A 26,905-nucleotide genomic window follows, 5' to 3' on the forward strand; every position below is an offset into this window, starting at 1 on the left:
CCCCCGTGTACGGTACCAAATCAGTACCCCCCTGTACGGTACAAAATAAGTACCCCCCTTTTTAGTACCAAGTCAGTACCCCCCTGTATGGTCTTAAATCATTACCCCTCTGTACGATCTCAAATCAGTACCCCTCTGTATGGTACCAAATCAGTACCCCCCTGTACGGTCTCAAATCAGTACCCCTCTGTATGGTACCAAATTAATACCCCTCCGTACAGTCCCAGATCAGTACCCTCCTTTACGGTCTCAAAACAGTACCCTTCTGTATGGTACCAAATCAGTACCCTTCTGTACAGTACCAAATCAGTACCCCTATGTACTGTACCAAATCAGTACCCCCCTGTACGGTCCCAAATCAGTACCCCCCTGTATGGTCTCAAATCAGTACCCCTCTGTATGGTACCAAATGAGTACCCCTCTGTACTGTACCCCTCTGCACAGTACCAAATCTGTGCCCCCTGTATGGTAACAAATCTATGCCCTTCACTGTGCTCCAATAATGATCCCACATAGTATTAAGGACAGGACCTATATCAGCTCCTGCTTCAAAACCAGTTCTACTTGCCAGTAGTCTAAGGAAGAAAAATGGCTCTTGAATCATAAACGGGCTGAATGTTTTACAAAGATCTGGGATTTTTTAGACTCCATTATCCTAAATACACCTATGACGACATTTTAAGCAGATATAATATATGTCATATAATATATTATGTACACTCTGATGCAAGTCTGCATCTGTTAAAGGCAAACTGTTAATTAAAATATATAATAAAATTATATTTCACTGTGTCACATACTGCTGGAGATTGTTATATTCTGCTCCGCAGCTCTGGGTTGTTTTCCTCCAGTAGGTGTCACTGTTCTCAGTAGCAATCTACATACTATAGACCAATACTATAAATACTACAGAGCAATATTACATTATACTATGCTAAAATATGCTCCACTACAATACACTATATTATACCAAACTATGCTCCACTCAAATACACTATACTATTCTAGTATTTTCTATATTATACTGTACTATACTGTATTATTCTATACTGTACTATAGTGTACTATTCTATACTATACTGTACTATTCTGTATTAAACAATACCATACTTTTTATTAATGCTTTACAACAATGCCATACTTTGCTATAAATGCTCTAAAACAATAACATAATAATATACTATAAATAGTAATAATATTAAAACTATAGCATAAACAAAACACTATACAACAGAACAGTACTATTAATATTATAGAACAATACAAAAATATATGATACTATAGAACAATACCACACTATGCTATAAATACTATAAACATTACTATAAAACATTACTATACATTACTATTAATAGTGCAACCCCAATTTAAAAAAAAAAGTGGCACTGTGAAAATGTAAAGAAAACAAGAAGGTGACAGACATTATTCCAATTCATTAGAAAAAATGATGGTAGCTAATTTAAAAATTGATGGTAGCAACACATCTAAAAAAAGTGAGACTGGGCCATGTCCACCATTGTGTAGCATCCACTCTTCTTTTTACAATAGTCTGTAAACATCTGGGTAGTGAGGAGACCAGTTACTGGAGTTTTGAGAAGGGAATGTTGTCCCATTCTTGTCTGAATGGCGAATGGCGTCTTGGGCGAAATTTTAGTTTCATAATGCGCCAAATGTTTTCTGTTGGTAAAAGATCCCAGCAAGGACAACATCTGCAAGGAGTTTGTATGTTCTCCCCGTGTTTGCGTGGGTTTCCTCCGGGTTCTCCGGTTTCCTCTGGGTTCTCCGGTTTCCTCCCACACTCCAAAGACATACTGATAGGGAATGTAGATTGTGAGCCCCAATGGGGACAGTGATGATGACGTCTGTAAATTGTCTGAATTGTAAAGTGCTGCGGAATATGTTGGCGCTATATAAATAAAAAGATTATTAGATTAAAGATTATTAAAGGTGTGGACAGCAGGACTGAATCATGCCTGTTTTCATTGCAGTGCTGCCTGAGGGCCTGTAGATCACAAGTATCCAAAATTGACCATTGGCCTTGTCCCATGTACACATGGATTTCTCCAGAATCTTTTGATGATATTATGTACTGTAAATGGTGGGATATTCAAAGTGTTTGCAATTTTACGTTGAGGAATATTTTTCTGAAATTGTTGTACAAGTTTTGGACGCAGTTGTTCATCTGACCCTCTTTGCTCCAGGGAGACTCTGCCTCTCTAACAAGCTCTTTTTTTAGACTCATGTCATGTGACAGATTTTCATTAGAACCACTTACTTTTCCAGCCTTTTGTTAACCCTGTCCTAACAACAACCATGTCCTGTCACAACTGAGATGTGTTGCTGCCATCAATTTCTAAATGTGTTACTTTTTTTCAAGTGAAATGGAAAAATGTCCAACTTTCATCTTCTGATTTGTGTTCTGGGTTCTTTTGTGAATAAAATATGGCTATTATAGATTTTAAAATCATTGCATTCTTGTTTTCTTTACATTTTACACAAAGTCCCAACTTTTTTGAAATTTGGGTTGTATGCAACAATACTATACTGTAGTATAAATACTCTAAAACAATAACATATTATACTCTAGATGCAATGGAACAATAAAATACCATACTATGAATAGTATATAGCAATACCACAGACATTACAGTGATTAGCTGTAACCAACAGGGGAAAATAGAAGTGTTTAAATTTGCTACAGCAACCCCACAGGCAAAATTGAGTATTGCACAAGCCTCATTGAAATTTATTGCCTGTTAGCGTAATGTCCTCCAGAGCAAGAAAATCTTTTTAAAGCTTTTCTCGACTTTGTCTAATATATTAGGGTCCTTAAAGTAATCTCCCCAATCCCTATATTAACTCAGAATTTCTCAAAGGGCTTCCTGAAAATATATTGTAGGATGGGGTAAGCTATACAGCAACCTGTGTCATGCAAACAGAGTTGTACTACTACATCTTAACTATGTAGGCTATGCTATGTCAACTTTTACTACAATGCTATTAAAAAAAAATTAAAATATTCTTAATAAAATATCCTACTGTTCTTTTGTATACCTCTGCTATGTAAATGTATATGTTTCCATGGTTACAGACAAGCAACACATATGTGCAGTTTGATCCTGTGTCACTATGTCCATCTGTGCATTCTTCTATTTTTGTAGTTTACGAAGAAGTGAGAAAAAGCAGGTGATGTGATACAGGGAATGTGGTACTTATATGGACCATATAAGAAATATTTTCATTTCATTTTTAGTATTTATTTATTTTTGGCCTCAGATTACATTCATTTTGGTAGATTATGTATAGATTGATAGGGCATATTTCTTAGGTGAAACCCAAGGAAAAAAAGAAATTTAGCATATACCCTATAGTAAGTAAATAAGTAAATATTACATGTATATAGCATAGAGCACGTAGTTAACGCTATTTTGATCAAAAAAGCAGAAAAGCCATCCCACCGCGACAAGGTGTACCCTATCGGGACGGTCCTAACCTGTGTCTAGTATTAAATCCTTACCTTGTGTCAGCCGACCTCAGTGTAAATAAGGGCAGAGCAGCACAGGGGCCCCGACTATAGCTTCCCATAGATAGGTAGATGAACAATCGGGGCCCTTGTCCTGCACTGCCCTTATTTACATTAATGTCGTTTGACACAAGGTAAGGTTCTAATACTAGAGATAGGCTAGGATCGCCCCGATTGGGTCACCTTGTCGTGGTGGGATGGCTTACACGCTTTTTTGATCAAAATAGCGTTAACTAAGTACCCTATGTTATTGACATTTACTATTTACTTATTATAGGGTGGCCACAGTGTGAACGTGCTCTTACACTTTGCATGGATACCAACTTATGCTTTGGCTTCAGTTCATTTTTTTGATTTTGTTACACTTCTTTGGTGGTCTTCATTTAATATAAAGTCCCCCCTTCACTCCAGCTCATCACACTTCTAGTGTTATTTAAGAGATGAGGCAAATTTCTCCAGAAAATGATTGTTCTTATTGCCACTTGAGGTTCTTTTCTATCCTAATCAGCTTCTCCTTTCTATCTTGCTATTTTCAGACCTCTCACCTTTCTCTGTATCAGGGTATGTCTGCCCCTTTGTTCCTCTCCCCAGGCAACATGCCCCCTTTTCTCTTGCAGCCAAGAGGGGCAGGTGCAGCATAAAAAGACCTCCTCTTTCAGCACATTAACCTTTTCAGGGTTCGGCGGCACAGTCCAGACACATTACAAATGGTCAGCTTTAATCATGATGTCAGGTCATTAACCCTGGGAGACCCAGTCATTGAATAACTATTTGGGGGTCTATCCTTCATCAGTCCAAGTGCATTTCCACATTCATTCACACATTCTGGTTGTGCCTCACAGGCCCTCAATCCACCATTAAAATGAAGTTGTTAAATACAACATATAGCAGGGGCTCTGGCGGGCATCCATCTGGCCACGCACAATCAGAAGTGAAGGGTCATGTATGAATAGTCATGTTTGGATGACACCAGGTTTAGCATTTTGCTGCCTGGTAATCTGCAGTATATTGAACATGTTGGGGACCCTCCATAAATAGGCTTCAAACTGGAGATAAGTCAGTGCCATGTGCTCTGCTATGGTGGTACATGTAGCAATGGGTTAGTAAATATATAGCGGATGACCTCATAAATAAGAATATTTCCTCCCTTATTTCCTCCCACACTCCAAAAATATACTGATAGGTTCATTTGAAATGTAAATTGTGAGCCCCAATGGGGAAAAGGGCCAAGAGAAATGATGGGAAGCTCTGCACAGCACAATGGAATATGTTGGTGCTTGATAAATAAGTGAAATAATATATTTTATAATAATTATATATATATAATTTTATTAATATTAATATATTATGATAGTAATAAAACCAAGAACTTTAATATTTGAAACTTGTATACTTCAAATGATAAAAAGCAATCTAAGTAATGATTGTAATTATTATTATTTTTAATTGTATTAATATCATAATACTTTCAATAGAAGAATAACAATTTAGAGGGGTGGTCCGAAATTAAAATGTATTTTATTCCTACATCTCTATCTATTTAATCTATTCGTCACTTGTGGTTTTGTCTTGAGGAAGGTGTATATACTTCAAAACGCGACGGCAAATAAACAGCATTTTATCTGATCCTTCGTTGGCTCCATCCATCATCTTTCATCCGAATAGGCAGTGCAGGATTAACCCCATCTCCTCCCACCACATTGCATTAGTCTTCCATGTGGGTCTGCAGCAGCCTTTCTGTGGTAGTGGTCGCACAACCCATCAGTGACGTTTGTTTCAGGGGCTGGGCTAGTCACTGCTGTACTGAGTATACATTGGTTGTCAACTCTGACAGATGTGCAGTAGAATCTTGCCACTGTGCACTATTCTTCTAAGTGCTCAGTAACAATGAGCTTCCTCATTGATTTTGATGAGAAGTGATGAGCCGGCAAGAGAGCGCACTGTCAGTGCACATTGTAAGGAGAGAGTGAGCAGAGACTGGCACCACACCCGCAAGTGATGTCACTTGCACTGGTGGAGTTGGTCTCTGCTTTTCCTACACACTAGGTTTTCTCCATACAATGTGCACTGGCAGTGCGCTTTCTTGCCGGCTCGTCACTTCTCATTGAAGCCGGAGAGGGAGCGCACTGTCACTGTGGACTGAGAATAATATTGTACAGTGACAAGATCTTACTGAGCATTCTTTGGAATTGAAAACTGAAGCATGCTTAGTACAGCAGGGACTTGCCCAGACCCTGAAATGGACCTCACTGATGACGCTTCATTTCAGAGTGGGGGCAGAGGCTGCGGCAGTGACCGCAGTATCTGCCCCTTGATGTTGACTCGTTTGAGTATCCCAAAATACACTGTGGATTCTCAAATAAAATGTCATCACAGTGGAAGTAGTTAAAAGAAGCAGTTAGAGAGAGTAGTGAGGTAGTGACAGGGACTTTTTAAGTAAAATATATTAGAAAAAGGATTAGAGATTTAGGATTAAAATATATTTTAGTTTCAGACCACCCTTTTAATATAATACAATATTAAAATAATAAAAATTGTAATAGAAATGATAATAACAGTAGTACAAAAAATAGTTATACAAAAATATTATTAATCATTATTACCATCATCATAAACCTTAATTTACATGAATACCACAAGTTTCTCGTCTATTACCCATTATCACTTTTTTTCTAATGATCTCCTTTAACACTGATGATAATAATAAAGATAATAATGGAGAACCCCATATTTTGGAATTTATCTTTGATCTATAGCAGTTTTCAAAAATTAACAATATTTGTGTGAAAATGTTGTGACTTTTTGCTCCTTTGTGTGACCAATGGGTACAAGACAAATGTACTCTAATGTGCTCTGGAAAAGAGGTGCAGAATGTAGCGGAAATATCTACCAGCTTTTTTCTGGTACATAGATAACCCAAGTATGCCCTATATACAGTGCTTGGCATAAATTAATACACCCCAAAAGATTTGTAAGAAAACCTTCAGTTTCATTTTTAGAATCAACATTTTATACGCTACAAAATACTCCCACAAATGTGGGCCATTGATTGCAAACAAGATTTGCTATTTTGCACACCCAAAAAAATGATTTTCCTAACACATTAATTCAAGATCATGTTTCAAAAATGAGTACACCCCAATGGAAGTCTTCGGAGCAATGCTTAAGTTTAGACTATAAAATTTTAATGAACAAGAATTCAACCACAGGTAAGTCTAATTATTCATTACACAGGTGTCCAGCAGACAGGTGACTATAAAAGGGCATTACTTAACAAAGAAAACTCCTTCCTTTTCATGCTGTCAGCAATGGCACCACATGGAAGAGAAATGTCACAAGACCTGAGAAAGAAAAGTACAGTATTTCTTTCTACAAGAAAGTGAGGGCAAAAAGAAGAACAGCAAAGGTTTACTTATCAGTCAGAATACTGGACCAAAGTGATGCAAAAATGTAACAAAGATAAAACTGCAATGATCCCACAGAGACATCCGGATATGGAAGTTAACACCTAAACAGGAGTGTCTTCTGGGTTGGAGAAAATTATCATGCAAGTTCACTAGTGTTAGCTAAAAAAATAAAAAGCAAAACCAGGGTTAGTGTTTCCCGCGATAGAATACAGCGTACACTGCAGAGGAATGGCATGCATGAGTGTCATCCACGAAGGTAGCCTCTCCTAAGGCCTATCCACAAAAAAAGCCTGCCTACAATTTGCCAGGGCCTATGTTGAAAAATATGAAGACCACTGGGACTTTATACTCTGGAGTGATGAGACCAAGATAAATATTTTTGGAACTGATGGTTTCAAAACTGTATGGTGTCGCAAAGGTGAAGAGTACAAAGAAAAATACATGGTGCCTACAGTGAAACATGGTGGTGGCAGTGTCCTTATATGGACACTGGTAACGCCTCCTTTCATTTAAAATAAGCTCTGGAGGCAAATTCTCAGGGAGATCTATGTCCGGCCCAGAGATCTTAAAAGCTTATTTACATATTAGCTAAAATGTGGATTTCTCTGGAATAAGATATCAGATCGCAGATATCAAGGTATCATTTTAATGAACTTTCTGTAACATGCATGCCCATATAGACGGCTTAGGAGGGTTGATCTAGTGACAGATTCCCTTTACTGAGATTCCACTGACAGACAAAAATGAAAATTGTAAATATTTCAGATGATAAATGCTCACCAATTGTGGAATCCCAAGATCTCACTCAGTGAGACTCTCGCAATTGTATGTATTGTATAGAGTATATAAAACATACATACATATATAAAGTTTTCACGCCAGTTGCAGCTAAGCTCCACCAAAGTGAGTGGAGCAGGGGTGAGGAGGAGTGTGAAAAAGCCCGCCCAACAAATTAATGAAAAGTCGTCTCTGACTCGAGTAACATTTCTGCCAGAGGTCCACGGAGGCGCACACAGGTTGTAAGATGTTCATTTAATGAATTAAGCACATCTTACTGCATCACAAAGCCAGACTTGCCAACTACCTGCCTGTTCTACCCGGTGCCAGCCCAGAGCGGTCACTGCCGGCGATTCAGCTGTCAACAAAGCAGCTCTTCCTCTTCTGGGCTGCTCTGTTGACAGGGCATGACTACTGGCATCATGCTGATTAACTCCCTAAAATATCGGATCCCACTCGGACCAATGTTATTTTATTGGGCCGTGCACATGTCAGTTGTTTTCCTCAGACCGAGTTGGTCAGGGGACATAATCGCTGCATTCCCGAGTTTGATCTGATATTCGGATCCCACTCAGCCATGCAAGTCAATAAGTCCATGGGAAAAATCGGACTGCATTCTGATGACATCTGACTGCAGTCCGATTTCCACAGACTGACAGAATGGAAGTGGACCGCACTATGATCACACTCTGATCAAACTGTAATCACTGTCTGATCAGAGTGTGATTTGCATAATTGATCGTTGAGAAAATATACGGTCGTCTGCACCTAGCTTATACTCAGAATTACTCTATGTGGCGCCTGTTCTGTGAGTGAAGCCCATATTAATGCATCTCTACATTGTTCTCTATTGCTTGCAGGTGTCAGTCCAGCAAGGGACACTTCACCAACCCTTCTCTACCATGACAAGTGCTAGAGCAGGTGCATAATTTCCGGTGTGAGCGTGGCACATACACACGGTGTATTTACAGGACACTGCCGCTATCAGTGATGTAATAGACTGATCCCCCACAGACTCACAGATGGCTGTACTGATAATCAGAGCAGCCTGTATATGGGTAAATAGGTAAAGTCAGACATCCACACATGGAGGCAAGCCCTCTGTATACACCCAAAATACAAAATGCAACTTTTAAATAACCTTTAGGATGCCTGATGAAAGGACTGCTCAGAACTAGTTCCGACCCTTCTTCTGTCACTAATCTGACCACGTTAACCAGTTTTCGCCTGTCATTATGTGTTTCTAAGTGAATCAGGTTACTGGGAGTTGGAGAAGACGCCAGCTGATACATTAGTGTTTCCTAGATGTACTTCGGGAGTCTTGGAGAATAGAGGGGGTTTAAAGTCAGAATTTTGGCCTAAAGCAACCAAGGTACCAAATTTCAGTTCATAAATGAGAGTTATCAGGGTCTACTAAAAGTCTAAAATTCTTGATATCACATCTATTTTGGATAAGACCATAGGGTTGTCCAACTTCGGGGACAATTGTCTTTCTCTTATTTAAGTGCATGTATTTGGTGCAAAAAACAATTAAGCTTTATTAAAATGTTGCACCATTTGTTTTTTTTACAGGCTCTCTGTTTCCCTGCACAATTTCAACTTTGAAGTTATCTATAATAAAAAAAAATCAGCTGAGAAGAGCTCAGAAAAAGATGGATAAAAGTTTTAAACTCTCAGAATGAACTGACTAACAGATTCTCAGTTAACTCATTCTGCAATAGACACTGAAAAAGAAAGGTTATACAGTAGTGTTCCAAATAAAAGCAATGTGTTCAAAGAGTTAAGCACAGAATCTTTGTATTAGTTTTTATTTCCATGCATTTGGAACATTGCACACTGTTTTCTACTTCAAAACATTTCATACAAGAGAAATGTGTATAATTTTTAACTACTTTACAGAAAATAAAAAAAATGAACATCTGGCTGTTCTAAAAAATAGCAGTGTCTGCATTTGTCTTTACAATCTCACAATATGTCTATTTTTTGAGAATTTAGCATTCCTGTGAATCTCTAACCTAATATTTAATTGTATACCCACAGTTTTTTAGAACTGCTTCACATCTATGTTGCATAGAGTCAACCAACTTCTGGCACCTGTCAACTGTTATTCCAGTCCAGGATGTCTTGACTACATCCTACTATCTTTTGGCATTTGTTGGATTTGTCTCAGAAACGGCATTTTTGATGTGTCACCCCACAAGTGTTCTATCGGATTAAGGTCCAGGAATTGGACTGGCCACTCTATAACCTCAATTTTGTTGCACTGTATCCAATATTTTGCTTGTTTACTGGTGTGTTTAGGGTCACTGTCTTGTTATAGCATCCATTTCAAGGGCATATCCTCTTCAGCGTAAGGCAACATGACCTCTTCAAATATTTTAATATATGCAAACTGGTCCATGACCCTGGTATGCGGTAAATAGGTCCCACACCACAGTAAGAGAAACATGCCCATATCATGATGCTTGCACCACCATGCTTCACTGTCTTCAGAGTATGCTGTGGCTTGAATGCAGAGTTTGGGGGTCATCTAGCGGACTGTCTGCCGCCCTTGGACCCAAAAAGAACAATTTTACTTTCATCAGTCCACAAAATGTTTCTCCATTTCTCTTTAGTCCAGTTGATGTGTTCTTTGGCAAATTGTATCCGCTTCTGTACATGTCTTTTTTTTAACAGTGGGACTTTGCGGGGACTTCTTGCTAAGAGATTAGCTTCACACAGGCATCTTCTAACTGTCACAGTGCTCACAGGGAAGAGATTAGCTTCACACAGGCATCTTCTAACTGTCACAGTACTCACAGGAAACTTGAGGCTGTCTTTGATCATCCTGCAGCTGATCATTGGCTGAGCCTTTGCCATTCTGGCTATTCTTCTATCCATTCGAATGGTAGCCTTCATTTTCTTCCACATCTCTCTAGTTTTGCTTCCCATTTTAAAGCATTGGAGAACATATTAGATGAACAGCTTTCTTTGTAAGTTTTGCACTTTTTTATAAGTTTTACCCTCTCCAATCAACTTTTCAATCAAAGTACACTGTTCTTCTGAACAATGTCTCGGACGACCCATATTTCTCAGGCTTTCAACGAGAAATGCATGTACAACATGTGCTGGCTTCACCCTTAAATAAGGGACACCTGATTCACACCTGTTTCCCCACAGAATGATTGTCCTCACTAATTGACCTCCACACTGCTATTATTTTGAACACACCCCCTTTCAATTAATTATTCAAATGCACAGACTCAAAAACATGCAGCTCATGAATGCTGAGTCTGAATCTACTGCACCATCTGGCAAATTGTTTGACATGTGGTAATATAATTTATACCAAAAACCGTGATTTATCTGGTTAGTCATATTGGACTTCTATTATTTTGAACACTACTGTAAAAGGCAACAGGTTCTAATTTTTTAATGAATTCTAATTGCAAAAATGATTTTTAGCCAAACATATCTGCATTTAGATCCCCCAAACTGGACAATCCCTTTAACCTGAAGTTCCTGTGCTCCAGTGTAAAACCTGGATCAGGAACCCCACCTACCAAGTACTATGCTACCCTACTCTATGGCAGAGATGCCTTTGGGCCTGTGCTCTCCTTATAGGTTCACCCCAGCCAAATTGACACTACAAGCTCAGAATGATGTTTTAGAAAAGAACATAGAAAAGGATGGAATTTTTCAGCTTTTTAAATGTTCAAAATTGGGATCCATGGTGAAAAAAAAGAAGAAGCTATACTCATCCTGTGAATGCACCACCCACTTCAGCACTGCCATTTCAATATTCACCAATGGACCGGAAGTAATGGTGGCCCAACCACCAGTCTCCTAACCCTTCTGCAAGGAGATGGACATACTGTGCACAATCCCCCTTGAAGTCACGCATATTGTTGCAATGTATTTTATGTACGATCTGTTTAGCAATATGTGTCGTTAGTCATAGGTTGTGTTCTACTCAGCAGCAGGGAGTTAATAGGACAGTTAGGGTTAATAGTTGGGACTAGGCCAGAGTGGGAGGGGCTAAAGTGAAGGGACAGAGACAGTTTCCTGACAGAAAGTCAGATAAAGCCCAGCATGAAAGAGAAAAAGACCTAAGGTGTTACTAGTCAGCAGAGCCACGTGACGTGGGTGTCCATGACTTGAGTGGAGACCGAGGCAGTGGATAGCGAGATCCAGAGTAAAGGAATGAAAAGTGATCAAAGGACAAAATGATGCATTGGAGACGGGTTGTTTCACCTAACAGTGTGGCCCGATTTCATCAGACAGAAAGGTAACGGGCCAGGATGGAACAGGGAGCGTGAGACAAAGAGAGTGCCTCGAGCTGGAGTTCTAAGGTGTCAGCAAGCAGAGAAGCCGAGGAAAGGCCATAGTGGACAGTTAACTCCCTAAGGGAAAAAAAGATGCTGAACCGCATGTTGAAGTATAGCAAGTAGAGAGACTGTGTGTGAAGATGCTCCGTGTTGTAAAGGAAACGTTTGTGAAGTTATGTACCTATCTATTGTACAATGTTCCGACCAAGTTAATGTTAAGTAAAAGCCTGTTTATTGTTGGCTAGTCTCCCTCATTGAACTGTTTAACATCCGGTCCTGGCCAGCCGAAGTCACCAGCACCATGCGGCCTGCAAGGGCGTAGCGCATCCATAGACGAAGTCCCCACACCCAGCTAGGACCCCCATCTTCTTGTAGCTTTCCAGGGCATGGAAGACGAGTACCTCACCTACGGCTACTGCCCCAACTAACTGGTGGTCATGATATGTCATCACTTGTAGTCTGGCTTTCTAATGTGAATTTTTTAAAAAGGGCTTGAAAACCCCATTAGGTTTTGAGAAACTTAAATACTGATGGCCTAAATTTAGGGAATGGGACTGAACTGCAGTACCAGGCACAGCCACTACAAAGTTTACAGCACTGTGACTGGTAAGTAAAGAAGAAGACAATCAACTGATGAACGAAAAGTGCTGGGAGACGGACCTTCACTATACTGAAACAGAACATATCCTAGAAATCACTTTAGTCTAAAGTTAAAGAAATGGAACGCCCAATTTGTGCTGCCCCACACAGATTACAGATGATCACAGTGGGACCCCACAGCGGTACCCCCTGCAGTCAACTTTGCATTTTAACAAAAAGGCATTGTCCAAGGTCAATTGCTGAAATATACAAAAATTGGCGCTCCGATGTGGTTTATCCTGTCCTTTACTCTATGGGCCACACAGGAATGGTATGGTCCACGTCTATGGCAGATAACTCCACAGCAGCATTATAAAGTCATTTAAAACTGGAGATCAATCTTTGGGATTATGCATTTTCTATATAATGTGTCAAAGTGTTTGACTTTTAGGTTCGTTTTTGAGAAAACACAACCCTACAACTCTACAGGAGCTAAAAGGTTCACGATTAAGCTCCATAAAGTAGGGTGCATCCATGTATTAGATCTCAGGAGGGCTCCGCTCCTATCTCCTGGGGAGGGACGAGCTCCTGGAATCAGATAGCAATTGTTATTCTATCAAGGAACCAGCACAAGGAGAAACTTGAGTTGTGTCGTTCTTCCTCCACATGAATGTTAAGTCGTCATAAGGACTTAACAATTTATCAGAGTACTCTAATGTAATCCAGCTTCATTCAGCCACGGGCTACTAAACATGGCACTGACTGCAACAGTAATGTATACAAGTAACATAGAGATTAGGAAACTGCAAATATTGAGTATCACCAAAGACAAGCAAAATACCCAAATAACTGGAAGTAAATGGATAAATCACACAGTGCAAAAATAATTATAAATAATAAAGGGTATTTAGTTAACATAATTTTGATCAAAATAATGTAAAAGCCATCCCGCCACGTCACGGCAACCCTTATGGGACAGTCCTAACTCTAATATTAAAACCTTACCATTTGTCAAGTGACATACATATGGATAAGGGCAGAGAGACTGAACCCCTAGTAGAAGCATAGACCTAAAGAGGCAGAATGAACCTTTCAGCTCAGACAAAGGACGGCCACACCCTTATATGCACTGAAGCACACTAAACTACAAAGAGAAAACCTGGAAGTCTGAACTGAAACATAAATTGATGTGCATGCAAAATGTAAATGCATGTTCACATAAGGCCTTATGTGAACATGCATTTACATTTTGCATGCACATCAATTTACGTTTCAGTTCAGACTTCCAAATATTGAGTATCGCCTTGTTATCAAGTTGTTACAAACTCTTAGTTATATCTGTTTCTGGAGAAGGTGGGTGACAGTCAGTATGGATGACAGTGCATCAACCATAGGGGCTTTACCCAAATGTCCCCAAATCTGTTCAAATTAGCCTAGATATCAAGGAACAATGAATGTGTCATTGTTCTATATTGGTTGCTGTTAAAGGGGTTGTCCATTACTTTCGTATTGATGACCTATCCGTAGGATAGGTAATCAATAAGAGGTCTGTGGGGGTCAGAAACCACCACCGAACAGCTGTTGTCACCTCTGTAGGTGGCTGGATGAAAACAGTGCATGAAGCAGAATGGCTTAGTATAAAGACAGTAGACACCACCTTTAAAGGGGTTGTCCTGTCCAAACTGAAAAGTCTGCAGTCACTCTATGTGACTGCAGACTTATGAATCCCCCCAGAGCACGCACTGTGCGCTGCAAGGATTTGCCTGTTTCTGAAACGGTTCCGGAGGGTACGTATGGGATATACATACTCCTGGCCAGAGCCCGTCAAGTGGGCATGGCCTCTCTCCATACACTTGTATTGAGCGAGGCCATGTCCTCTAGTTGGCCACGACCCACTGGATGGCCGCATCACTAGACAGGGCGCTGCCTTTCTCAATACAAGTGTAAGGAGCGAGGCCGCATCCATTGAACGGGATCTGGCCGGGAATATGTATAACTCATACATACCCTCTGGTCCCAGTTCAGAAATCAGTGAATCCCCGCAGTGCATTTTGGACCGATTTGGACCGGACAACCCCTTTAATACTAAGATAGATATCTAGACATAACATGGATCTATGGAAAGGCTTGAGAAAGGCTATGTGAAGCCGAAATGTTGGCTAATAAAAAGTTCTTAATTTTGCAGTTTTTTTTTGGAGTGCTGCTTATTTTTACCCATGTTGTAGTTTTTCTACTACTGTTTCATTATACCTTTTTATATGGAAAGATAGGTCGATAAATATATTGATACATTTATTTTATTTCTTTTCTGCTAATATTTTACATTTTTATCTTTCCAATTACTATAGACTGTATATACAGTATGTATTTAAATACACACACATATACTGTGTATATATGATATAGTATGGACTATTTGTGTAACTTATTACATGTGGAGGGAATTGTGCTGTATTAAGGCTCTTTCACTAATTTTTTGGTGTAAAAAATCAGCGCACAAAATTTTTGAGCAAACATTTGAGACCTTTTTTTTTTTTATGCTGCACTCACTACTGGGAATCATGTAACTGAGCTGCAACCCAGATTTATGAATTGCGACTTTTTAAAAAGTAGAGGAGTGGAGATAGAAATAGAGAAACTGGTTTAGACATTTTTTTTTTTAACTGTGCCCAATTTTTAAAACATTTGTGACACTTTGATAAATTTTTTGCAACCGCAATGAAAAAGGAATTAAAAATAACTCCCCCCCCCCATAGAGCTCAGCAGTAAAGGTGGCATTGTCCGTCCTATTCCATATTTTTCTTTTTCCTGTACATTTAATTTCCATGTTGATGTCACTGACAACAATAGGAGTAATTAAATGACTGTCCTAGTGGCAATGACAAAATAAAGCCAATTCAGTAAATGTCCGGCCTTGTATCTCAGCTGTCAAGATAAGGTGTTAAACTAATTAAATGTGCGATAACGTCTTTGTATCAATTACTTGTCAATCCAGCGGGCAGCTATTATAATGCCCAGAGCATGGGGAAACAGAAGCACTGCTGGAATAGAGAACTCCAGGAAGGGAAAGCTGTCCGGGGTACTATTAACCCGCTGGTGTTTGGGGAATCAGCTAACCAGAAAGGTATTGCCACTATCTAATGTGTAAGAAATCAATATTGAGATACTGAGCCCCTAAAATTAATCCCCCCACACACACGTGGAGATTTGTTAAAAAAATAAGTTCCTTTAAAGGGTATTTGTCCTAAGCCGTCTATAGGGGCATGTAGGTCATAGGAAGCTGAATAAAATGATACCTTGATATCTGCAATCTAATTTCTTATTCCAGAGAAATCCACTTTTTTCTTAATATGTAAATTATCTGTTAAGATCTATGGGCCTGACATAGATCTCACCGAGAATCTGCTTCTATAAAAGGTACCAGTGTGAGACATGTAATGCCTGACAGTCTGCTCTCCTTATCTACATGTCTCACATTGGTAACGCCTCCATTCATTTAATATAAGCTCTGGAGGCAGATTCTCAGGTAGATCTATGTCCGGCCCATAGATCTTAACAGATAATTTACATATTAAGAAAAATGTGGATTTTTGGGGAATAAGACAAGGAAACCTGTGCAAGAAAACATACAAACTCCATGCAGATTTTATCCTTCTTCTGACTCGAACCCAGGACCCCAGCGCTGCAATGCTGGCCACTGAGCCTCCGTGCTGCCCATCACTCTCCGTTACATAAATCCTTGCAGACAGTTGAGACATTATTATTTAGTTTACTTTCACAACCTAAACCTTGGTGCACGGCCGGCATGGGTCGAGGGTAAGATATCACTACTACAGATGAGCGAATCAATTTGATGGTAAATTTTTGGGAATTTGCTAGACCTGACAAATTTGAACAATTTGAGATTTCACTCTACGCGAACAACTAAAAAGGCTTCCACCACCATTTTACACATTGCAAAAGATTGCATCCAACAGAGAATTATTGACTTAAGGTGTGGCCACACTAGCTTCCCCATAATACCTTGCAGCTATCACATCGCATGGTATAGTCCAGCCAATCAGGAGGGACTATCATAGCCTCTATAAAAGCAGAGGTAGGGAATGCAGCAGCCATTTTAAGGTGAATCTGGATAGTGAGAGGACATCAGAGCTCACCGCTTAGCCATAGAGATAGGAAGAGGAAGCCATTCAACACTAAATGAAATGCACAGATAGTGTGTGTCAGCACAGCAATGAAGAACCGTTAGCATCCATTTACCCGTAGCAATATATGCTGAGGTCACCCTGAGATGACTAAGGCTTTATGTGCGTTAAAGAGCTGTACAGGGGTTGGATACAGTCCTACAAGTTCTCATAGTGTTATTCACATCTTTTCAGGTCAACCGGAATAATTGTGATATGTGGAAAATATAATTTTGGGGAAAAATTTAGCCAAGCTGGTGAATTCGAATTTTAAAAGATTTGCTCTTCTCTCTTCCCTGCCGAAGAAGGAAAGTGATATACATGATTCATCCTCCAATCGTTGCAAAGGAATTGTCTGACAAAATACCAACATTTCAACCTTGTAGTAAATCATAGAAAAGTAGAGATCAGAAAATCGATCTCTAGTAATGAATCAAAATTGTTAATTTGTTATGAATTTCTCAAAAATGTCATATTCTGGAAAATCCCAAAATTTGGAGAATTCAATTAGTACAAAGCCAATCGATGACCTCTATGCCGGTCAGATGGGGGGGGTGATGCACATCATGACCTATGTGACCATGTGAGGCAAATCACTAGTCTAAAGACTGGAGAGGAAGCACTGAAAGAACCTGGCGGTAGAGACGGACGTAGGACCTGCGGTGGCGGTAGAGGTGACGCAAGACAGCTGAGAACCCAGGAAAGATGAGCATAATTTATTTTATTATTTTAACACTTTCCCTTCCCTCTGCTTATTTTGCCTTGGGGTCTGGAGAAACCTTAAAATATAATAATGGCAATAGGGGCACTTTTGATTTAGCTCAAATTGATATGGTCCTAATTGAATTTGCTGTCTGATTTGAGCGAATCTGCAGAACCAAATTTTGGGAGATTCACTCCTCTCTATTAGTAACCAATAGGGATGAGCGAGCATGCTCGGATAACTCCATATCCAAGCATGCTCGCTCATCCTTAGTAACCAATGAAGACAGCTCTGCTAATGATACTGATGACATATTACATGCTATCCATTGCTGCACTTTTGCACTGTTTGGTGAATAACCCTAGAAGCTATATCAGATGATCACCCCCTAATTGCTATGTAGGGACATTAAACACCCAGAGGGTCCTATCCTGGGAAAGAAGAACTGGGAAAGGAGCAGTAGGGTTCATAAAGTGAAGATGGTTTATTATATTGATGCCAGTCAATAGCACCCAGCATGTCCATTTAAAAGAGGCATATGCCAAGAGCAGGGGGTCTCTGCCCGCAGTGACTGGATACATTGGGCAACTTTGCAGCCGCACAGTTGGGGACAGAATTTACAACCTCTGTAGACAGGCCGTGAAATCTCCTCTGTCAGAGCTAAATGGGGAGGTTTTATACACCCATTTCAGCCTCGGCTTGTTAAATGAGCACATCTGTCAGCTGAACAGAGAATCTCAAAGGCCTTTCGGGCTGGTTTTTCCAACTCTAGTAGGCATACTCCACAAATCAATGTCTTATTCCATTTCAGACACCTCATATCCAGGCTCTCCATCCACCACAATATACACACACCTTCATGGTTCTGCTCTGCGGGAGAATTGAGCGCAGTCATAGTGAGAGCGGACCTCTCACTTAATTCAGGAGGCTTATGAAATATTAATTCTGCCGGGCAGGCAGCATTAAAACCTGAGCAGCCATGCAGCGGACGTGTTTCATAAGTAGGGAAGATTAAAAGAGAAGCCTTGTTAAACTGTTCAATTGAGTGACACAAATGAACGAGGCGAGGGAGAAGGAGTAGGCTCATAAATACAAGCCCCATGGAGACCTTTAGGGTGAATTCACTCGCGGCAGATTGGTTGCAGAAATTTCTACAATTGTCTAATATTCGGGAAATATGGCTTCCAAAAATCCATGCACATGCTGCAGGAACAACCTGATTTACATATATGGAAAGGGTTTTCAATTGCAATACTCTACCTAGTTTCAACATACCCTTAAAGGGTTTATACTATCCAGTGCATTTAGAAGGCTAACGAACAGAACAAGTCTATGACACCAACCATTGGTGTGCGTCTTACCAGTTGTGTGGGGTCGTAATGTCATGAGTACCCACTAGTGATGAGCGAGCACTAAAATGCACGGGTACTCGTTGCTCAGGTCGAGCAAATTGGAATACTCGGGTGCTCGACCCGAGCAACGAGCCCAATGTAAGTCTATTTTTCAGGCGGCTCCCCCCGGCAGTCTGCAGAGGGCCTAAAAATTGCCCAAATCGATGGGAACAGTGCTCAAATGACATGGAAACAGCATGGGGAAGACCCCTGGAAGCATCTCTGACTCCCAGGTCACTGCTGTCAGCAACATTGTCAGAGTATTACACCACTTTTACGGACTCACAATAAAACATACAAAAACGAAACCAAAATGGATTTTCCAGGGAAATATGTTAAGGAATATCCTTTCCAGGGTAATGACTGGTATATAAGGCAAAATAAATAACCAAAAACAAAAATATTCCTCCACAACTTGGGCTATGTTCACACGTAGCGTTTTTGATGCGTTTTTGCACTTTTGAATTGCTTTCAACCAAGACAAATGCATTCACTGGGAAATGTCATTTTAACATTTTACAACCTTATCTGGCCATGTGGTGTGTGACACATCATCAGACTCATGCATACAGTGCTGAAAAGACATGGGAACAGCATGGGGAAGACCTCTGGAAGCATCTCTGACTCCTAGGTCACTGCCTAAAAGTGTACCCATCAGAAGTGATCCTTGGTGCATGCAAAGATGCCTCCCGCCATGCACCTGTCATTGCAGAAAATCACCGTCCACGTCCTTGTCCCACTGCAGCGTTCAGTTGTCCCTACCCCATTCCTTGGAATGCAAGCGCATGTATGCAGGCAGCCACCCACCCACAGGCTGCAATACTATACTGCCAAATTTTTGACAGCTGCTTGCACTTGAAATGTGGCCTTTTAGGCTCGTGGAGGCGGAAGCTTTTCATAACCTCATGCCGGCGGCGGCCGAGTGTCCATACTCGGTCCCCAGCCGCCACTATATTTCCCGGTATCACTTCCGCCTTCCACAAGCATGGGTCCCACAACATTACCTGTGCCCTCCCCAGAGCACTTATTGGGAAGGACCGCCTAACCACAAACACGTGGACAGGTGAATGTGGCCAGAACGGTAAAGAGCCAGTTCACAACTTTTTTTTGCTGAGAGTTGTATTTAGCTCGGTGAAAGGACTGGCATAGAGGGAAACCGTATCTACCCTGAATGTCATTTCTCCCAGGAAGTCCTGTAATTGAGCTTGTTGCAGAAGCAATGGCAGCCCATCCAACATCAACTCGCACTTGTCGGTGGTGGTTTGACACACACACATCTTTCTTTGCGCATTTAATTTCTTGAATACAGAGTTGGACAATGGCCTGATCTGTAATGCGTTTTGAGAAATAACATGCATAAGCATGGCCGATCCACATTAAAAAAGCAGCCATAGAGTGTCTGGGAACCTTCCCCCACACTTTTCTTAGCAAGGACTGCTTTTCGGCAGGGTTGGACGGGCCCACCAGAGTACCGGAGACTCCTCCGGTGGACCCTGGCTTCTCCTTCAGGAGAGTTCATAGTGTCAAGGTGAGGCCATGATGATGATAGAGGCCACCATCTGCTTAGTTTTCTGTTACTTGGAATGCACGTGCAAGTATGCAGCCAGCCACCCACCCACCCACAGGCCGCAACACTAAACTGCCAGATTTCTGGGCAGCTCTTTGCACTAGAAATATGGCCTTCTAAGCTCGTGGAGGCAGAAGCTTTTAACAACCTCATGTCGGCGGCGGCTGGGTGTCCATACTCGGTCAACCGCCACTATATTTCCCGGTATCGCCTCCGCCTTCCACAAGCACGGGTCCCACAACATTACCCGTGCCTTGCCCAGTGCACTTACTGGGAAGGCCCGCCGAGCCACAAACACGTGGACAGGTGAATGTGGCCAGGGACGGTACGGAGCCAGTCCGCAGCTTTTTTTGCTGAGAGTTGTATTTAGCTCGGTGAAAGGACTGGCATAGAGGGAAACCGTATCTACCCTGCGTGTCATTTCTCCTAGGAAGTCCTCTAAAGCTGCTTGCACTTGAAATGTGGCCTGAACATTACTGCTGGTACTTTTCTGTAGGAATTTGCTTGCCTCCTACCAGCCTGGAATATTTCCAGCAAACTATGGTACAACGCCATGGTATTAGCACTGCCCCCAGTACCAGTAGCGAAGCCATCCCCAATTTCCTTCTCAGGAATTTTATTTGGTAGACTGAGTGGCTGCCCAAATACATTTTCTCACAAAGGAGTTGAAGATAGAGTGGCAGTAGGTGCAAGTTTCTCCAGCCTGTTAGATATTAGAGGGTGAACGGCAGCATATTGGATCAGTGGTTAGCACTGAAGCCTTGCAGCGCTGGGATCCTGGGTTCAAATCCCAGCAAGAACAACATCTGCAAGGACTTTGTATGTTCTCCCCGTGTTTGCGTGTGTTTCCTCCTCAGTAAAAAAGCAATGTGGCAATGTGGTGTGTGACACATCATCAGACACATCCTTTTTTATTTATGATGGAGGGACTCTGAAAGTCATAAAGCCTATTTTTATTTCATCAGACAGCCCATACTATTCTTAAAAGGCCAGCAGTCGGCCATAGCTATTGTTAGAGAGCCATTAGCCGGCGATGCTTTGTTGTTCCCATGATTAACAAGTGGGTCACCTATACTGTTATTGCATATCCAGTGACTGCAAGGGCTGCCAAAAATTTGGACGCAACCCAATACCCCTTTGAAGAGACATAGAGGAGGGTCTCAGTAAAAAAAAATTTTCCCATTATAAAGGAGCGGGTCTCCTATAGTGGTAATGCCCATGTTGTGACTGCAAGGGCTGCCAAAATTTGGGAAAACCCCACTAAGAATTTAAAGACACATAGAGCAGGGCCACAGTAACAAGGTACGACATGTTCCCATTAGAAAGGAGAGGGTCTGCTATACAGTTATAGGGTATGCAGTGAGTCCAACGACTGACCAATTTTAGGAAAAACCCCACTAAGAATTTAAAGACACACAGAGCAGGGCCACAGTAACAAGGTACGACATGTTCTCATTAGAAAGGAGAGGGTCTGCTATACAGTTATAGGGTATGCAGTGAGTCCAACGACTGACCAATTTTAGGAAAAACCCCACTAAGAATTTAAAGACACATAGAGCAGGGCCACAGTAACAAGGTACGACATGTTCCCATTAGAAAGGAGAGGGTCTGCTATACAGTTATAGGGTATGCAGTGAGTCCAACGACTGACCAATTTTAGGAAAAACCCCACTAAGAATTTAAAGACACACAGAGCAGGGCCACAGTAACAAGGTACGACATGTTCTCATTAGAAAGGAGAGAGTCTGCTATACAGTTATAGGGTATGCAGTGAGTGCAACGGTTGACCAATTTTAGGAAAAACCCCACTAAGAATTTAAAGACACACAGAGCAGGGCCACAGTAACAAGGTACGACATGTTCCCATTAGAAAGGAGAGGGTCTGCTATACAGTCATAGGGTATGCAGTGAGTCCAACGGCTGACCAATTTTAGGAAAAACCCCACTAAGAATTTAAAGACAAATAGAGCAGGGCCACAGTAACGACAAATTCCCATTAGAAAGGAGAGAGTCTGCTATACAGTTATAGGTTATGCCGTGAGTCCAACGGCTGACCAATTTTAGGAAAAACCCCACTAAGAATTTAAAGACACATAGAGCAGGGCCACAGTAACAAGGTACGACATGTTCTCATTAGAAAGGAGAGGGTCTGCTATACAGTTATAGGGTATGTAGTGAGTCCAACGGCTGACCAATTTTAGGAAAAACCCCACTAAGAATTTAAAGACAGATAGAGCAGGGCCACAGTAACGACAAATTCCCATTAGAAAGGAGAGAGTCTGCTATACAGTTATAGGGTATGCAGTGAGTCCAACGGCTGATCAATTTTAGGAAAAACCCCACTAAGAATTTAAAGACACATAGAGCAGGACCACAGTAACGACAAATTCCCATTAGAAAGGAGAGAGTCTCCCATAGCGGGCCTCCTATACTTGTAATGCCCATGCACTAAGTGTATGGGCTGACAAACATTTACCCCTGGGGGGTATACATGAACATACTGTATAAAAAAATTTTTTTACGGGCATCATAAACACCTTTTAAAAAAATTATGTGGATGTTGCATCACGGACCACGGTCACCCTGGTGATATGGTGGTGGAGGATGAGGAGAAGGAGGAGGACAAGAGCAAATAGCCAAAATCAGGAAGCGTATACCCATGTGTGGGTGTGAAAAGGTGCATGGGAATACACCTCCCAAGAAAAGACACTGGGTTTGAGTTTATGTTACGCTGCTATCATTCGGTGGTGTTGAGAAGTCAGGCCCAATCCAGCCCTTGTTCATTTTTATAAGAGTCAGCCTGTCAGCATTTTCAGTTGACAGGTGGATGCGCTTATCAGTTATAATTCCACCAGCGGCACTAAAAACCCGCTCTGATAAAACGCTGGCGACAGGGCAGGCCAGGACCTCCAAGGCATAGAGAGCCAGTTCATTCCACGTATCCAGCTTGGATACCCAATAATTATAAGGCACAGCGGAATCACGGAGGACGTTGGAACGGTCGGCAAGGTACTCCCTCAGCATCTTCCCAAACTTTGCACTCCTTGTGAGAGTACCCCGCGCCTCAGGGCCTGTGCGATGGGAGGGTCTGAGAAAACTCTCCCAGAACTTTGACAGTGTTCCCCTACCTCTGCTGGATTGAAGTTGTGTCTCTCTCGCCTGTACTCCTTGGTTGTCCAAGGAAGTGTGCCCTCTACCACCAGCATTTTCAGATGGTAATTTTTTTAATAGTTCCGCAACAAGGGTCTTCTGGTACATCCCCATTTTTGTAGACCTGTCCGCCTCAGGAATAAGAGATATAAAGTTCTCCTTGTAGCCTGGGTCTAGAAGTGTCACCAACCAGTAATGACTGTCACCCAAAATTTTGAGAACGCGAGGGTCATGGGAAAGACAGCGTAACATAAACTCAACCATGCGTGCCAGACTACTAACAGGCAAGACTTCCATGTCCTCACCAAGAGGATGACTGACCATGCTCTCCTCCTCCTCCTCTCTGTCCTCTGGCCATCCATGCTGAACAGACGGTATGACAGCTGTGCAGGTAGTACCGTCTATAGTGCATGAAACTAGCTCATGTTCTTGCTCCTCCTCCTGTTCCTCATTGTCACCCAATCCACGTTGGGATGAGATGAGGCTTGGCTGTGTGTAATCACCCTGTATGGTTGCTTGCTCCATCTCATCGTGCTCTGCCTGTAATGCATCCTCTGTGATTGTGAGCAGAGAGCATTTCAGAAGACAGAGAAGCGGGATGGTGACGCTAATTATGACGTCATCACCGCTCACCATCTTGGTGGAGTCCTCAAAGTTTTGGAGGATGGTACATACTGTATGTCTGACATCCATGTCCACTCCTGAGGTCTTATGTGTGGAGTCTGAACTGAATACCGACGGCCTTATCATAGAATCATAGAATCATAGAATGGTAGAGTTGGAAGGGACCTCCTGGGTCATCTGGTCCAACCCCCTGCTCAAAGCAGGATTCACTAGATCATCTCAGACAGATGTCTGTCCAGCCTCTGTTTGAAGACGTCCATTGAAGGGGAACTCACCACCTCTCGTGGCAGCCTGTTCCACTCATTAATCACCCTAACTGTCAAAAAGTTTTTTCTAATATCTAATCTGTGTCTCCTCCCATTTAGTTTCATCCCATTGCTTCTAGTCTTTCCTTGTGCAAATGAGAATAAAGATGATCCTTCTACAATGTGACAGCCCTTGACATATTTGTAGACAGCTATTAAGTCTCCTCTCAGTCTTCTTTTTTGCAAGCTAAACATTCCCAAATCCTGCAACCGTTCCTCATAGGACATGGTTTGCAGACCAGTCACCATTCTGGTCGCTCTTCTCTGAACTTGCTCCAGTTTGTCTATGTCTTTTTTAAAATGTGGTGCCCAAAACTGTACACAGTATTCCAGATGAGGTCTGACCAAAGAGGAGTAAAGACCGATAATGACTTCACGTGATCTAGACTGTATGCTTCTGTTAATACATCCCAGAATTGTATTTGCCTTTTTTGCTGCTGCATCACACTGTTGACTCATGTTCAGTCTATGATCTATTAGTATACCTAAGTCTTTTTCACATGTACTGTTGCTTAGCTCTATTCCTCCCATTCTGTATATGCTTTTTCCATTTTTATTGCCCAGATGTAGTACTTTGCATTTTTCCCTGTTAAAAACCATTCTGTTGGTTGCTGCCCACTGCTCCAGTTTATTTAGGTCTTTTTGAATCCTCTCTCTCTCTCTTCTCTAGTATTAGCTATCCCTCCTAGCTTTGTGTCATCAGCAAATTTAATCAGTTTACCCTCAATTCCTTCATCTAAATCATTGATAAAGATGTTGAACAATACAGGTCCCAGGATGGAGCCCTGTGGTACCCCACTTGAGACATTCATCCAGCTGGATGTGAAGCCATTTACAACCACCCTTTGAGTCCGATCACTAAGCCAGTTATGAATCCACCTAACAGTTGCCTGGTCCATTGCATACTTGGTCATTTTTTCAATAAGGATGGTGTGAGATACTTTGTCAAATGCTTTGCTGAAGTCAAGATATACTATATCTACAGCATTTCCCTGATCCATCCAGTCAGTGATTCTGTCATAGAAGGAAATTAAGTTAGTCTGACATGACCTGTTAGTTACAAACCCATGCTGACTCTGGTTAATCACTTCATTCTTATCCATGTACTTACATACATGTTGTTTAATAATTTTTTCAAAGATCTTTCCTGGTATAGAAGTCAGACTCACCGGCCTATAGTTCCCTGGGTCCACCTTCTTCCCCTTTTTGAAGATAGGAACAACATTTGCTCTTCTCCAGTCTTCTGGGACTTCTCCTGTTCTCCAAGAATTTTCAAAGATTATGGAGAGTGGTTCTAAAATTTCTTCTACGATCTCCTTCAGTACTCTGGGGTGTAATTCATCTGGACCTGGAGACTTGAACTCATTTATGTTAGCTAAATATTCCCTCACAATCTTTCTGTTTACAGATAACTTGGATTCCTTTATTCCTTTAAAAGGACAGTGAAGATCAGTTGATGTTACATTTTCTTTCTGAGAGAAAACAGATGCAAAATAGGAATTAAAAAGTTCGGCCTTCTCAACATCCTCTCTTACCATTTCTCCATTTTCATCCTGTAAAAATCCTATAGCATCTTTGACTTTTCTTTTACTTTTGACATACCCCCAAAATCCTTTTTTATTGCTTTTGACATCTCTTGCAAGCCTTAATTCATTGTCAGCTTTAGCTAACCTGATACGTGCCCTGCAGGATCTGCAGACTGCATTATAATCTTCTTTAGATATGCCTCCCTCTTTCCATTTAATAAACATTTCTTTCTTTCTTTTTAGCATGTGTTTAAGTTCTGTGTTCATCCATCCTGGTTTCCTTAAATGCTTCCCATTCTTCCTACTTTTCGGGATTGTTAACGATTGTGCTTTGAGAATCTCATTTTTAAAAATTTCCCATCCTTCCTGGACATTTTTGTCCTTAAGGACATCCAGCCATTGGATCCCTCCTATTCTCTTTCTGAGTCTCTTAAAATCTGCCTTTCTAAAATCTAACCTTGAAGTTTGAGTCTTCACATGTCTTCCTCCTCTAGTTATCCAAAATTCTATAATAGCATGATCGCTGCCTCCTAGGGTCCCAGCCACCTTTACCTCCTCAACCATTTCCTCCCTGTTTATAAGGATTAGATCCAAAGTAGCAGATCCCCTTGTTGATGCTGGCACTCAACAACTGCCCTCTTCTGCTCACAAATCCTTCCTAACATCTGCAGTGCAGAGTTCCAATGCGTGGGAACATCACACACCAGTCTGTGAGCCAGAAGCTGCAAACGCTGCTGAAACACTGCAAGGGCGGCGGAAGCTGTAGCTGACTTTCTAAAATGGGCACACAGGCGGAGTACTTTAACAAGCAGATCCGGCAGCTCCGGGTAGGATTTGAGAAACCGCTGAACCACGAGGTTAA

At 41.4% G+C, this 26,905-nt stretch overlaps 1 protein-coding gene across 4 annotated transcripts in view; it reads right to left on the reverse strand.

Moving 5' to 3' along the window:
* The window catches only part of HMX2 (H6 family homeobox 2), a 69,715-nt gene that overhangs the window by 16,929 nt on the left and 25,881 nt on the right, over positions 1 to 26,905 (reverse strand). For 2 of the 4 annotated variants that reach the window (XM_073681353.1, XM_073681352.1), the window contains one exon: positions 25,687 to 25,989. The exons of the other annotated variants lie outside the window; for them this stretch is intronic. In XM_073681353.1, coding sequence (XP_073537454.1) covers positions 25,687 to 25,742 — 56 coding nt within the window. In that variant the 5' untranslated portion in view covers positions 25,743 to 25,989. The remainder of the gene's footprint in view (positions 1 to 25,686; positions 25,990 to 26,905) is intronic. 4 annotated transcript variants of the gene reach the window in all.

Source organism: Phyllobates terribilis, unplaced genomic scaffold (genome assembly GCF_046119375.1).
Source record: "Phyllobates terribilis strain yellow unplaced genomic scaffold, ASM4611937v1 Scaffold_5__5_contigs__length_657084704, whole genome shotgun sequence".
NCBI lineage: Eukaryota > Metazoa > Chordata > Amphibia > Anura > Dendrobatidae > Phyllobates > Phyllobates terribilis.